At 52.1% G+C, this 14,813-nt stretch overlaps 1 protein-coding gene across 1 annotated transcript; it reads left to right on the top strand.

The window, feature by feature from the left end:
• Positions 1-8,042: 8,042 nt before the first annotated feature.
• Positions 8,043-13,801, top strand: Entpd2 (ectonucleoside triphosphate diphosphohydrolase 2). The gene is made up of 9 exons (XM_059260299.1): positions 8,043-8,254; positions 9,646-9,763; positions 10,286-10,436; positions 10,570-10,729; positions 10,815-11,042; positions 11,567-11,821; positions 11,911-12,030; positions 13,050-13,184; positions 13,255-13,801. Exons 1-9 carry the CDS (start codon positions 8,138-8,140, stop codon positions 13,456-13,458), a joined length of 1,488 nt encoding a protein of 495 aa, XP_059116282.1. The 5' UTR covers positions 8,043-8,137; the 3' UTR covers positions 13,459-13,801.
• Positions 13,802-14,813: the final 1,012 nt, after the last annotated feature.

Below are 14,813 nucleotides of genomic sequence, written 5' to 3' on the forward strand. Positions count from 1 at the left end.
GTCCCTTAGAAGAAATACACGTGGAACATCAGGGCCATCCCTCAGACGCAAAACACCCAGGACACGGGAGCAAATGTCCTGGCTTTCAGGGTGACAGTGTTCTAACTGATGTTTTTGAACCCTGGAAGCAGGGCATGTGTACAAGGTTCAGTAATCGGGGTGAGCGTTCAAGGAGTATTGCCGTGACTGACAAGCAGAAACTGGGGGGGGGGGGGAATCATTGCTGCTAATGCAGATAATCCCGATGTGCCAGTTATAATGATGACAAACAGCTGAGCCTGGCCACCTAGAAACTACTGTTGACCTGTTAGAAGGTAGGTTCCTGATGGAAAACCTGAAAATGAGTTTTTTTCCTAATGTTTTGAGTCAGGGTCTTGCTATGTAACCCTGACTAGTCTAGAATTCATTGTGTAGATCAGGCTGGCCTGGAATCTGCAACGATTCTTCTCCTGGGTGCTAGAATTAGAGGTGTGTGTGTCACCATGCCTGGCTGTAAGTAATATTGCTAAAAGCATGAGTTGTAGGAAGCATTAGTGATAAGAAATTAGGGAAATGAGAATAGAATGTATGACTACCGCAGTGCCAAGTTCCTTTCAAGCGTGACCTGAGGTTCCCAAAGTCATTGTGGATCAAAAGCATGTATGTGGCTCTATGATGAGTGTTCTCTGTAATACAACTTGATATTGCTACAACTTGCTCATTTTTCAAAGCTTTGAATTTATAGAATTCATCTAAGCCAGGCGGTGGCACAAGCCTTTAGTCTTAGCACTCAGGACGCAGAGGCAGGCAGGTCCCTGAGTTCGAGGCCAGCCTGGTCCACAGTGAGTTCCAGGACAGCCAGGGCTACACAGAGAAACCCTGTCTCAACAAACAAACAAAAACCTCATCCATCAGAAGAAAATTCTGCTGAGACCAATTTAATATGCTCAGAATGTTGGCTATCTAAAATCTTTCGTATCTCAACCAAGAACACTTTTAATGCGTGCTTAAACATCAAAGTGGTTGTGATTTGGAAGCCACTTCAAAAATGTGCAAGGTGAACACATATTGCATGTTCCACATGGTAGGAAATAAGATTTGTAGCTAGAGTTTTCCTGCCTGGCCCACAGTCAGGACAAATCTCTGTCGCCCCCCCAGTCCCACAGCTGCTCAGACCCAACCAAGTAAACACAGAGACTTATATTGCTTACAAACTGTATGGCCGTGACAGGCTTCTTGCTAACTGTTCTTATAGCTTAAATTAATCCATGCTGCTTGTCATGGCGGTGGCTGGCAGTTTCTCTTCCCACCTTCCTGTTCTCTCAATTCTCCTGTTAGTCCCGCTTATACTTCCTGCCTGGCCACTGGCCAATCAGTGTTTTATTTATTGACCAATCAGAGCAATTTGACATACAGACCATCCCACAGCATTATTTTGTTGAAAAAAAAAATAGTTGGGTCAATGAGATGACTCAGTGTGTAGAAGAGCTTGCTGTCTAAGCCCGATGACCTGAGTTCTATTCCTGTTAGCCACAGTACAAGGAGAGAACTGATTCCAGAAAGCTGCTCTCTGATTTCCATGTAGGTGTGCAGGCTCTCTCTCTCTCTCTCTCTCTCTGTCTCTCTCTGTCTCACACACACACACATCACATACACACATATCACATACATACACACACTCTCATACATATTATACACATAGACATACAAATAATAAAGTTTAAAAATTTAAATCCTCTGAATTTCTATAAACAATAGAAAAAATGCCTTAGAAATTTAAATTTAAAAAAAAAAGCAACAATGTACTAGTGATAAATCTAAGAAAAATGCACAGGGCTTTTAATGATTTTTTTCTTTTGTGTGTGTGCCTGTGTGCACATATGTGACCTGTGTGTACAGACCTCTGCAGAGGCCAGAAGAGAGTGTTGGATCCCCTGGAACTGGAGTTATAGGCAGTTATGAGCCACCATGTGGACACGGAACTGGACTTGGGTCCCTTCAAGAGCAGTATGTGGTTTTTTTGTTTTTGTTTTTTTTTCCCCCCGAGACAGGGTTACTCTGTGTAGTTTTGGTGTCTGTCCTGGATTTCGCTCTGTAGACCAGGCTGGCCTCCCCCTGGCTTTGCCTCCCAAGTGCTGGGATTAAAGGCGTGTGCCACTGCTGCCTGGCTACAATTTGTGTTCTTAACTATTGAGCTCTCTCTCAAGTCCCTGTATAATGCCTTTAGAGAAATTATTTTTTTAATTTAGAGTTTTTCTCTCTCTCTCCCTTCCTTCCTTCCTTCCTTCCTTCCTTCCTTCCTTCCTTCCTTCCTTCCTTCCTTCCTTCCTTTCTCTCCTTCTTTCTTTGAAACAGGGTTTCTCTATGTAACATCCTTGCCTGTCCTGAAACTTGCTTTGTAAAATAGGCTGGCCTCCAACTCACCAAATTCTGCCTGCTTCTGCCTCTGCCACATCGATCCGCTTGGATCCGCTTGGCTCTGCCTCCCGAGTGCTGGGATTAAAGGCATGCACCACCACCGTGCAGCGGCACAGCAGTACACACTCTTTTTTTTTTTTTTTTTTTTTTTTTTTTTTTTTTTAAGATTTATTTATTTATTAGGTATGCAGTGTTCTGTCTGCATGTATCCCTGCAGGCCAGAAGAGGGCACCAGATCTCATTACAGATGGTTGTGAGCCACCAAGTGGTTGCTGGGAATTGAACTCAGGACCTCTGGAAGAGCAGTCAGTGCTCTTAACCTCTGAGTTTGAGGTAAGTCTGGACTACACAATGAGGCCCTGTCTCAAATCTAACTAACCAACCACATAAATACAAACAGCTGGGGTGGGGGGGTGGCACACGCCTTTAATCCCAGCACTCTGGAGGCAGAGGCAGGTGAATCTCTGTGGGTTTGAGGCCAGCCTGGTCTATAGAGTGAGTTCCAATATAGGCTCCAAAAGCTACACAGAGAAACCCTGTCTCAAAAAAACCAAACCAAACCAAACAAACAAAAAAATCCATACAAACAAAAAAGAAGGAACTTCTAAAGTCAAAATGTGCCCTAAAGCACTCCCTGGGGGTGAGTGGCAGAGTCCTGGAGACCCCAAAGCAGATCTCGGGCAGAGCTGGGGTATGGGGACAGAGCCCTCAGTCTACAGAGGCCTGGGTGACAGTGATGCTGGGACACCCAGTTCCACACACAGGAAAACACGGACTAGAATGGTTTCCTCACATTCCACACACAAACATCATCCAGATGGATGGAAGGCTCACTATCAGCCAACCGCAGCCCTTTAGGGAATATCCCATGAGCTCACTGTAACTTACTCAGACATGAGTCCAGTCCAGTGAGCCTGGAACAGAGTGTGGACCCCTTGGGAGCTTCACACAGAGCCTGCAAGTCAGGAAGGCCAGGATGGACCATCCCTAAAAAAGATGGGAGACTGCAGTAGGTGCTTCATGGAAGGGAGGATAGAGTGTGTTCTCTCTTCAGAGAAAGCCTCAGTGGCCCTCTAAAATACAGTAATTGAGCCGGGCAATGGTGGCGCTCTCAAGATGCTGTCCGGACAACAGCTGTCCATGTCCATTTGAATAGTCATACATCAGAAAGGTCCAACACTGAGAACTCGTGAGTGACACCTTCAGTGTCAACAGGGCTTTACTTTCAAAAGCACCGTGTGAGGGAAAGAAGTACTCTTCAGAACAATGCTGTGCTGGCCAGTTTTATGTCAACTTAACACAAGCTAGAGTCATCCGAGAGGAGGGAACCCTGCTGAGAAAAAGCCTCCATGAGATTAGCTGTAGGCAGACAAACCTGCAGGGCACTTTCTTAATTAGTAACTGATGGAGGGAGGGTCCATCCCACTGTGGTCGGGGATATCTGCCCCTCAAGCTGGGAGTCCTGGGTTCTATGGGAATACAGCCTGAGCAAGCCATAAAGAGCAAGCCAGTAAGCAGCACCACCTCCATGGCCTCTGCATCAGCTCCTGCCTCCAGGTTCCTGTCCTGTTTGAGTTCCTGTCCTGACTTCCTTCAACGATGTACTCCAATGTGGAAAAAACTCTTTTCTCCCCAACTTGCCTTTGGTCATGGTGTTTCATTTCAGCATTAGAGACAAATGTCAATATAAAATTGAACACCAGGGGCTGGGAGATGGCTCAGCAGCTAAAAGCATGGACTGCCCTTGCAGAAGACCTGAATTCAACTCAGAGCCATGTCAGGCAGTTCACCACTACCTGTGACTCCAGCTCCTGGGGGATCCAGTGCTTCTGGCTTCCAAGGACACCTCCACTCACATGCAATACATGTACTTAAAAACAATAAAGTGACTCTTTCAAATTGAAAACCAGGAAGCCAATACATTATTTAGAGATGCGTAGGTGCATGGTAAAAAAGAAAAGTCAGGGGCAGGTCTCTGATGCAAGAGAGTGTGTTCTCGTCGTGGGGAAAGGTTACTCCGCACAGAGTCACCGGGGTGGAGGTGTCTAATATGTGGGTGCTTCCACACAAATTCCCACTTTTGTTATTCTTATCAGCTGACCCTGGGCCCCACCTACCCAGTTACAAACCGGCCACATTTCACAAGGCAGCCTTCCTCCCCGTCCTCCGAGCCTTTGTGAAGTCTACTCTCTTCAGAATAGGTGGAGATCTCTCTCTCTTTCTCTCTCTCTCTCTCTCTCTCTCTCTCTCTCTCTCTCTCTCTCTCTCTCACACACACACACACACACACACACACACACACACACACACACACACGCATGCACACATCCTGAAGTTCAAGAGCATGCTTGGCTCACTGTGTATGCCTAAACCTATCTTTGCCTTGCACTTGGACCCAGTAAGTATTTGTTGAATGACTGAATAAATTCATAAAGAAAAGAAGTCCTTGGGCTGGGGAGGGAGCTCAGTCTGTGCAACACTTACCAGAAGGATAAAGGCCTGTGTTTGAGCTCCAGTGTCTATAAAACAAAACAAAAAAACAGCAAAGCTAGACATGGTGGCCTGTGCTTGAATTCCCAGCACTGAGGAGATAGAGGGTAGCTCTCTCTGCCTGGGGCGAGTTGGCCAAGCAGCCTAGACTAATCAGTGCGCACACATTTCCCCACACATAAATATACACCTCACCCATACATACATGTCCACACCCAAAAAAAATTTTTTTTATTGGGGAAGTAGGTACTGGAAGATGGCTCCATGGTTAAGAGCAATTGCAGAGGATCCAGATTCACTTCCTGGTACCCAAACGGCAGCTCACAAGGTTCTCAAGCTCCAGTTCTAGGAGATCTTTGTGCCCATACCTATATCCATATATCTAACACTCATAGATATAAAATAGAAAATAGTTATTTTAAAAACGGATTTATTTTAGGGGGCTGGAGAGATGGCTCAGTGGTTAAGAGCCCTGGTTGCTCACCCAGAGGACCCAGATTTCATTCCCAGCACCCACATAGCAGCTGACAACTGTTATAACTCCAGTACTAGAGGACTTGATGCTCTCTTCTGACCTTCATGGGCATCAGGCATGCACATGGTGCACAGACATATGTGCAGGTAAAATACCTATGCACATACAATAACAAAATCAAATAAAGGCAGTAGGAGAGTCTTTTTTTTTTTTTAAAGATTTATTTATTTATTTATTATGTATACAGTGTTCTGTCTGCATATACACCTGCAGGCCAGAAGAGGGCACCAGATCTCATACAGGTGGTTGTGAGCCACCATGTGGTTGCTGGGAATTGAACTCAGGACCTCTGGAAGAGCAGCCAGTGCTCTTAACCTCTGAGCCATCTCTCCAGCCCCGAGTCTTTTTTCTTTTCTTTCTCCTTCTCCTTCTTCTTCTTCTTCTTCTTCTTCTTCTTCTTCTTCTTCTTCTTCTTCTTCTTCTTCTTCTTCTCCTCCTCCTCCTCCTTTTTTTCTTGAAACAGGGTTTCTTTCTCTGCATAGCCCTGGCTGTCCTTGAATTTGCTTTGTAGACCAGGCTGGCCTCAAACTCAAAGATTCACCTATCTCTGCCTCCTGAGTTCTGGGATTAAAGGTGTGCACCATTGCCACCTGTCAGTAGGAGAAATTCTTATTTTATTTATTTATTTATTTATTGCTTTTAATTGCGGCATGTGTATGTGTGTGGGTGTATTTGCACAAGCATGCAGGTGCCCAAGGCCAAGACATCAGGTCCCTGAACTGGAATTCCAGGAGGTTGTGAGCCACCTAACGTGGGTGCTGGGAACTGAACTCAGATCCTCTGCAAAAGCAGTATGTGCCATTAACCCTGATCCATACCTCTAGCTCTCTAAAAGTAAATTTTTTAAAAGAAGGAGGATCAGGAGGAAGAGAAGAAAGGAAGGAAGGAAGGAAGCGAGCCTTGCTGAGGATGTTTTTCTACTGAAGGTATTTCAGCTTTTGAACGAGGCAGGGGCAGCCGAGGTCTCATCAGGTCCAGAGGGAAGCCCCAAGCAGAGGTCGGCGAGGGAGGAAGGGAGGCTCCTATTCTAAGCCTCCGCATTCCTCTACTTGAGCCTGAGCCAAGCCACACACAGCACATCTGGGGCCTACCCCGCCCAAGGCATGAAGCCATTGCCCCTTCTTCAGCTCTGGCCAGTTTCAGCCTTTGTCCTGACTGTTCCCAACCCCGGGCCTCCCACCCTTCTTGGCTAATCTGGGTACTCGGCCACGGGTGTCTCCCCAGGGCAGGCCCAGAGGCCTGGCCCCATCTCTGTCTCATCATTTCAGGTCCTCACTTGCCCATCAGGGTGCCCTGTTTGCCTTGGAAGAGGGGGTGCTGGCAGGCTGGCAGCTCCCCATAACCATAGCCTTTCATGCGCTGCCCCCTCCTTTCCTGGCCTCTGGGGCCTCTGCCTCTGGCCTTTCAGGGGTGGAAAAAAGAACTTGGGGGGAAACATGGGATGAGGAGAGCTAGCAGGAAACTGGAGCCTAGTGCCCTTTGCTGACCACACCCAGAGATTCCCTTCTGGAGCCCCACAAGCTGGACTTGGAAGAGATTGAGCCACCTCCCGGGTTCCTCCCCTCTGGGGTCCTGAGCTGGAAGAAAGGCGCCTTTGCTGGGCCTGAAACACCAGACCCTCAGCCAGGGCAGCGATCCCAGCCCTATTGTCTTCGCCGGTTCAGCAGCCAAGGAAGGCATCGCCCAGATGCCTGCAGCAAAGGCCACTCTTCAGCTCCAGCAGCCCTGCTTCCTGGTGGTCTCACCACATGGCTCCCTGCTGCCCCATGGATGGGATTCTTTGTGTTGCTGGAATTCCCATCTTGTAAGGGCATGAAGTGGCATGGCCCCTGGCCAGGAAGCCCTGAGTACTGGGTCAGTGGGAGGGGTAAGGTTAGGTCAGAGTCAGCAGAGAGCCTTCCCAGCCCCCAGCCAGTGTCCAGGAACTTCTTGCTGCCCGGCACCCAAGCTTGCTTTGGGACACTCTTTTCCTGTAGGATGTCACCTGTGTGCAACGGTAGCCTCCTCAGTTTAGGCTTCTGTGCCTCTCTCCCGGGCAAAGAGGGATGGCCAGGGCCCTGAGATAAAACTCAGAATCAGGCTCCCTCTGCCCTCAGTTTCCCTTCTGGGCTTGTGTGATGGCAGGTCATGCCTGCCCTTCTCAGTTCAGAGCCACTTGGTGCTCATTAGCCCCGGGACTCGTCCCTGCGCCTCGTGCCTGCTCCACAAGCAGATGCCGAGCCCCTAGGACTTTCTGAGCCTCCAGCCAAGACCCAGTAGTTGAAACCTCGTTCTCTCGGCAAAGAGGTCCGGCTTGCTTTTCCCAGGCCAGGGACAAATTTGGCTCCGAGGGCGCAGCACTCTCCAAGCAAGGCTGCCTAGCAACCAGTCCAGCCAATCCCCAACACCAGGTATCCTTCTCTCACGACTCCCCAGGACCGAGCTGGCCACACTCTTTGCCCGGGAAGGAGGCCCGTGGCTGAGAGCTGTAGGGAGATTCAGCCAAGAGCCTGAGAGAGAAGGGGTGGTGCGGCTGAGTCACCCGCACCTCTTCAGTCACCTGCGCGCCTTCGGAAGGGGCAGGGCCGACTTTGGGCTTGTCCCGCGGTGGGTGGGCCTTCATGTGGGCGGGCCTCCTGCAGCCCCGCCCCGGCACCTAACCCTGGGCCACGGGCCACCCAGGCCTCCCCGCTGCTCGCTGTCCCGGGTCCCTGCTGTGTTCTCCGGCGCGCTCCCATGGCCGGAAAGTTGCTGTCACTGCTGCCACCCCTGCTGCTGGCTGCGGTGGGTCTCGCCGGCCTCCTGCTGCTGTGCGTTCCTACCCAAGACGTCCGGGAGCCGCCCGCCCTCAAGGTGCACGCGCCCATCGAGGCGCTCGTCTGGGAAGCAGCTGGCTGGGGACGAGGGGGTCGGGGGTGGGGGAGACGGGGACCGGGAGCTGTCGGGGAATCTAGGAGCGCACCGGCGGAACGCCTTGGGCTCCCGCGTCAGCGCGGGACCAACCCGCGCTGTACCTCCAGCCGGGTCCTAGGTTCCGCGCTTGATTTTACTGAGTCCGCGGGGTGACAGCGACGCTTCCGGAGCTCCACGGCACTGGAGGCCAAGTTCGTGGGAATTCCTCTGTTGCGGCTTCGCGATGAAGCTGCCAATTCCCCGGAGGAGCTGTCTTCTCGCTCCCTTCATGTGGTTCCCATCTCCCCTAGCTGTGGCAAGAACCCCCGCCCCTAGTCCAGCGCGATTTCCGGGCAACACCCAGAGCGCGCCGTTATAGAAGAGCATTGGTTCTAGACTCAGCTCCAGATAGGGGGACAGCACACACTAGGGGCCTCCAACGCCTCTCAGACCAATATCTGAACAGTGACACTTGAAGGAAGCTCGCTGGTCTAAAGGGGTCTCCGTTACCAACCCTCAGGCTAGAAGCTGGCAACTAACCTTTTGTTGATCTTGTGCTGAGTTTGTGTGGAGAGCGGACATCCCAGCCCCAGGGACCCAGGATGGAAGGGGAAGAGCTCTGTAGCTATGCGGGATGGGCTGTGGGGTGTGGGAGTTGGATCGTTGTATCTGGCTGGCTCTGGAGGAGTTCCCTGGTGTGCGGGAGGACTGGAGCAGCCCTTTCCCAGGCTAGAACTGGCACATGCCCCAGGCTGGTGTCCAGCCAGGCTCCCTTAGCTGGAGTCCAGCCCCCCTGGAGCAGGCTACCCAGCAAAGAAGGCCCATCCAGCGCCCCCCTTAGCTCTGCAAAACCAGACTCTCACCGGCGTTTAGGCTCAGGGAGGGGTGCGAATTGGAGACCTACACTCAGCCTCAGCCACGTTCTTTCCCAGCGGCCCTTACTTCACATCCTCAGGTTAGGCTAAGGTCTCTGCAGATACAGGTAGAGCAGAGAAAGAAGGAAGAGTAGTAGCTCTTGGGTGTGGTCCTCCTGAACTGAGGACCTTGTGTCCCCAAGGCAAAGTTCCTAATGTGCTCTCGGGACCCTCTGTCCCTGGCCCCTCAGTTGTCCTTGCCAGGAAGTCTACTTTCTGGTGCTCGTCAGTGCCATCCTCAGGCAGTTGAGGGGGGGGGGTCACCCCAGGAACTCCTGGTCAGTCTCCTTCCACTCAAGCTCTATCACTGTGAATGCCCTTGACTGTCTCTGAGCTTCAACGTGTACCTTGATACACAACTGGTGGGGGTGAGAATTGGAATGCTAAAGGGAGTCCCTACGTCCATCCCTCAGGCTGACTTAGCACTCCCACCCACAGTACGGCATCGTTCTGGATGCTGGCTCTTCGCACACATCCATGTTTGTCTACAAGTGGCCGGCGGACAAAGAGAACGACACAGGCATTGTGGGTCAGCACAGCTCTTGTGATGTTCAAGGTGAGCACGATCTTAGGTTATTGTTCAGTCTTAGCTTCACAGGCCCAAACAGTCCTTCTCTTCTGCTTGCTGCTAGGTGGGGCTTACTCGAGGCAGGAGTTCAAAAAGAGAGGCTGGGTTCTCTGGACCTGGGAGGAGCTGTGGGTACCTTATGTTCTGGAACAGAAGTCCTGGGGAGCAGGTGGAATCATTGGGGTTTAACGGCCCAAGACAGGTCTCTACACTATAGACAAGGCAGGTGGTGCGCTGAGGATCTAAGCGTGTATCCAGGGAGCTTCTTTGGAGGCTAGGCTAGGCTGACAATGCCTGAGTCTTTCTCCTGGCACCTGTGCCCACACCCACCAGGCACACCCACCAGGCAGACGGCAGCTTCAGAGACTCTGGGTGGCACCTGGACCCTTTGTCTCTGAATTGGCTATCTCTGGGATTAAGCTGGGAGAGTATGTCTAAGCAGCCTCATCAGCCTATGTCCCACCTGGAAACTATCTACCAAGCCTGGGTCCAACTCCTTGCTCTCTCTAGGTGGGGGCATCTCCAGCTACGCAAATGACCCTTCTAGGGCGGGCCAGAGTCTGGTTGAATGTCTCGAACAGGCACTTCGGGATGTGCCCAAAGACAGACATGCCAGCACACCGCTCTACCTGGGAGCCACAGCAGGCATGCGCCTACTCAAGTGAGTACCTATACCCTGACTTGGCCCAGCGGCCTTCACAGCCCTTCACACCCCCTCCGTGGGCAAGCTCTCAGGAATGCCTGGCAGAGGGCATCTGGGGATGAGTTCCATCAGAGTCCTCCCCATTCCACAGCCTGACCAGCCCAGAGGCCACAGCCAGGGTGCTTGAGGCAGTGACAGAGACGCTCACACAGTACCCCTTTGACTTCCGTGGTGCACGAATCCTCTCGGGACAGGATGAAGGGGTGTTTGGCTGGGTGACTGCCAATTACCTGCTGGAGAACTTCATCAAGGTGGGCCCTGCAGCCGGCCCAAAGAGCCCGGGGTCCTGCGGGCCTTGCCCGCCCACTGCCTTAACCCAATTTCTGCTCTCCACAGTACGGCTGGGTGGGCCGGTGGGTCCGGCCGAGGAAGGGAACTCTGGGGGCCATGGACCTTGGGGGTGCCTCAACACAGATCACCTTTGAGACAACCGGCCCATCTGAAGATCCAGACAGTGAGGTCCACCTGCGGCTCTATGGCCAGCACTACCGTGTCTACACCCACAGCTTCCTGTGCTATGGCCGAGACCAGGTTCTTCAGAGGCTGCTGGCCAGTGCCCTCCAGGTGCCTCTCCAACCTCAACCACCATACCGCACTGGTGCCTCCTTGAGGAAGGGGGAAGAAGGGACCGAAGGGCCACAGGGCAGAGCCAGGGAAGCAGCTAACACTGACCTCAGGGACCGTAAGAGAGGCCTCCTTTTACGTGGAGGCACACATGGCTGTGAGGCCCACAGTGGGTCAGACCTCCATGGTGATATCCCCGTTCAGCCTCAACCACCAGATCACCTGACCAGTGCTTCTTCAGCTGGGTGTGCCTCAGCTTGAAGACAGGTGGGGAGGAATCCAATGGGATGGATAAAGGGTCGGGAATAGGGGTCTAGTGTAAGGAGAGCCAAAGGCCATCTCACAGAACCTTGAATGCCTGGCTCAGCAGGTACTGGTTAGCCATGATGGTTCATGAACACAAAGGGGGGTTTCCCAAGTTGGATCTGTGGACAGTTCATCATGCTGCTTCTCTGGGGTGGGGTGGGGTGGAAGGTAACTACAGCAGAGGATTCTGTCTGTGCTCTGTCTAGTTAACTTCCCAGACCCACCACTTCCACCCCTGCTGGCCGAAGGGCTACTCCACCCAAGTGCTGCTCCGGGAAGTCTACCAGTCACCATGCACTGTGGGCCAGCGACCTCGGACCTTCAATGGCAGTACCCTTGTCAGAGTCTCGGGGACCAGCAGCCCTGCGCTCTGCCGAGACCTGGTCTCTGGGCTCTTCAACTTCTCCTCCTGCCCCTTTTCCCAATGCTCCTTCAACGGGGTCTTCCAGCCCCCTCTGACTGGGAACTTCATAGTGAGTCTGGGTAGAGGGCTGTGGGGGCCGAAGGCATTAAGCATCTGGGGTCTTGTGGGAGTACGACTGCACAATCCCTTCTCCCACAGGCCTTTTCTGCTTTCTACTACACGGTGGACTTCCTGAGGACGGTGATGGAGCTGCCTGTGGGAACCCTGCAGCAGCTGGAGGCAGCCACAGAGATCGTCTGCAACCAGACCTGGGCTGAGGTGAGGCCTGTCCCCCATATTCTCCAGGACTGAGCGGGAGGCTGGGCCATTCATTTGCCTACGTATAGAGAGACCCAGTCATTTCAGACTGCTGACTGTCATGGGTAGACTCAAGAAATGTCCAGAGGGGGAGCTTGGGACTGGGTAAGCTAGAAATTCAGTGGTCTCCTTGGGGCCTGATCTTTTTTTTAAATTTATGAATTAATTCATTAATTTTTATATGCATTGGTGTTTGACCTGTATGACTTTGTGAGGGTGTCAGATCTACTGGTTCCAGACAGTTGTGAGCTGCCATATGGGTGCTGGGAATTGAACCTGGGTCCTCTGGAAGAGCAGCCAGTGCTCTTAACCTCTGAGCCATCTCTCCCACCCCAGGGGGGCTGGAGAGCAAGTGGGACTGCAAAGGCTCTGTGGCAACAGGGAGCTCAAAGCAGGCAGGGAGGGACAGAAAGGCAGGTGTCTAGGACAGAGTGTGGCAAAGAATGTCTCACCAGTGGGAAAAGACTACTCAGGAGAGACTCAGCAGGGCTTGGGGTATGCCTGGAGGAGTTGAAGATGCCACCAGATTTCTGGTTCTGGCCGCGGGCTGAATACTAGTTCCAGGTAAGGAAGAATAGAGAGCTCTGGATAGCTGGAGTGTGAGGTGGCCACCAAATCTGGAGAAATGGGACCTCCTAGTCTTAGGCACACTTCAAGGTCTCGGAAAAGTGGGGCCAAGTAGTCAGAGAGCAGCATTCGAGGCCGGCCCTCTGTTCCTTTGATTATGGTGCAAGGGTGCTACTCTCCTGCTTCCTAGTGGCTACCCTTGCTGTCCTCTCCATCTGGCTGTTGGAAGGAAGGACACAAGGCCTTCCAGCAGTCATGTGGTTTATCCCAGAGGAGTGTCTGCCTGGGAAGGGCGTCTTGGACTAGGTCTTTCTGTGTATTTCCGGCCTGAGCTGTAGGGAGGGCGCCTTACCCCTTGGGCCATAGTTCCTCGTCGTGGTTCTTAATCTAACGATGTCTTGCTTTCTTCTTAGCTCCAGGCTCGAGTGCCAGGGCAGCAGGCCCGCCTGGCTGACTACTGCGCCGGAGCCATGTTCATACAGCAGCTACTAAGCCGCGGCTACCGCTTTGATGAGCGCTCTTTCAGCGGAGTGGTCTTCCAAAAGAAGGTGGGTGATGGGTGGGGCGGGAGGATTCGGGGCGCGGCCTCTTGGAAGCTGACGCCCCGCCCCCTCTTAGGCCGCCGACACCGCTGTCGGCTGGGCGCTGGGCTACATGCTGAATTTGACCAACCTGATTCCGGCTGACCTTCCGAGACTACGTAAGGGAACTCACTTCAGCTCCTGGGTCGCTCTCCTCCTGCTCTTCGCCGTCCTGCTCTTGGCGGCGCTGGTCCTGGTCCTGCGTCAGGTGCGCTCCGCCAAGTCCCCCGGCGCCCTCTAGGGGTGCACTGGGAGCTGCTGGCAACCCCCAGGACACCTCTGACACTGAGTCAGCCTGGGGATCGACATCTACAGTCACAGAAAGCCTTGGTAGGCCCCTGCAGGCCTCTCCAGCCCCGAGTTCTCAAGTATTTCTCCCCCCTCTCTCTTCCTGGGGTGTCAGGTCTCAGCCTGTGACTCAGGGTGAGGTCCGTTCAGAGAGGGACCTTTGTTCTGATCTTCAGGGCCCTGGAACTTCCTGTGCATAGTCTGGGCCTTTAGAAAGGCAGCCACCAGAGCCTACAGGCTAGGAGTCAGTTCAATGCCTACTTGTAAAAATTTTGTAATAAAAGACTTTTCCTAAAGCAGTGAAGTGTTCGTAGGGTGGGGCACCCTTCTGATGCTGGTCCCCCTTCCAGCTGTGTTGGTTATTCAGGGCTAGCCTGGTTCCAAGATACTGGCTTTTCCTGCTTCCTTCCTTTCTGGACCAGACCTGAGGCGACGAAGGCACTCCTCTACACTGGTCTGGGTGGTCCCTGGGTCTGAGTCCTCTGTGATTGACAAAACCCTAACAAACCTCAGGTCCCCCTTGGTGACATAGGTAGGGGTTGAGGATGCACCCCGAGGTTGTTCACACACACACACACACACACACACACACACACACACCCCACTGCAGAGGCTCCAGAAGTGTCAACAGCCCTGCATTCCACACCTAAGTTTCTGTATTCTCTAAGTAGAAAAGAATGGCCTGGGTATGCTACTTCTCCCCTGCCTCTTTTATGGGAAATGAGTTCAGACACAAGTTCTGTTCAGTCAGTGTTGTGAGGGCTGGGTTGGGGGTGCACAGGCACACACAGCGTCATTCTTTGATACATTTTGTAAACCTACAACAGCAAGTCTCCACTTTGACATTGTGAGCCCGAGGGACTGAGAGAAATACAGGATTGGGGAAATCAATCTTCTTGTCTTTCTCTTTTACATTTTTGTTTTTTGGTTTTTTTGTTTTTTTTTTTGTTTTTTTTTGTTTTTTTTTTTTTTGAGACAGGATTTCTCTGTGCAGCTTTGGCTGTCCTGGAGCTTGATCTGTAGACCAGCCTGACCTAGAACTCACAGAGATCCACCTGCCTCTGCCTTCTGAGTGCTGGGACTAAAGGTGTGTGCCACCACTGCCTGCCAAGATTTTTTTTCTGTTTTATATTTGTGTGTGTGTAGGGTTGAGACAAGGTTTCTCTGTGTAAGAGCTCTGACTATCCTGGAACTTGTTTTGTAGACCAGGCTGGCCTCGAACTCACAGAGATCTGCCTGCCTCTGCCTCCCAAGTGCTGGGATTAAAGGCCTGCGCCACCACCGCCCGGTATCTGTTTTACATTTTTA

This window comes from Peromyscus eremicus, chromosome 4 (assembly GCF_949786415.1).
Source record: "Peromyscus eremicus chromosome 4, PerEre_H2_v1, whole genome shotgun sequence".
NCBI classification, from domain to species: domain Eukaryota; kingdom Metazoa; phylum Chordata; class Mammalia; order Rodentia; family Cricetidae; genus Peromyscus; species Peromyscus eremicus.

Coding starts and splice junctions, on each gene's coding strand:
- Entpd2 (XM_059260299.1), top strand. CDS start 8,138: ATGGCCGGAAAGTTGCTGTCACTGCTGCCACCCCTGCTGCTGGCTGCG. Junction 8,255..9,645: donor GGGAGCCGCCCGCCCTCAAG/GTGCACGCGCCC, acceptor TCCCACCCACAG/TACGGCATCGTTCTGGATGC. Junction 9,764..10,285: donor CAGCTCTTGTGATGTTCAAG/GTGAGCACGATC, acceptor TGCTCTCTCTAG/GTGGGGGCATCTCCAGCTAC.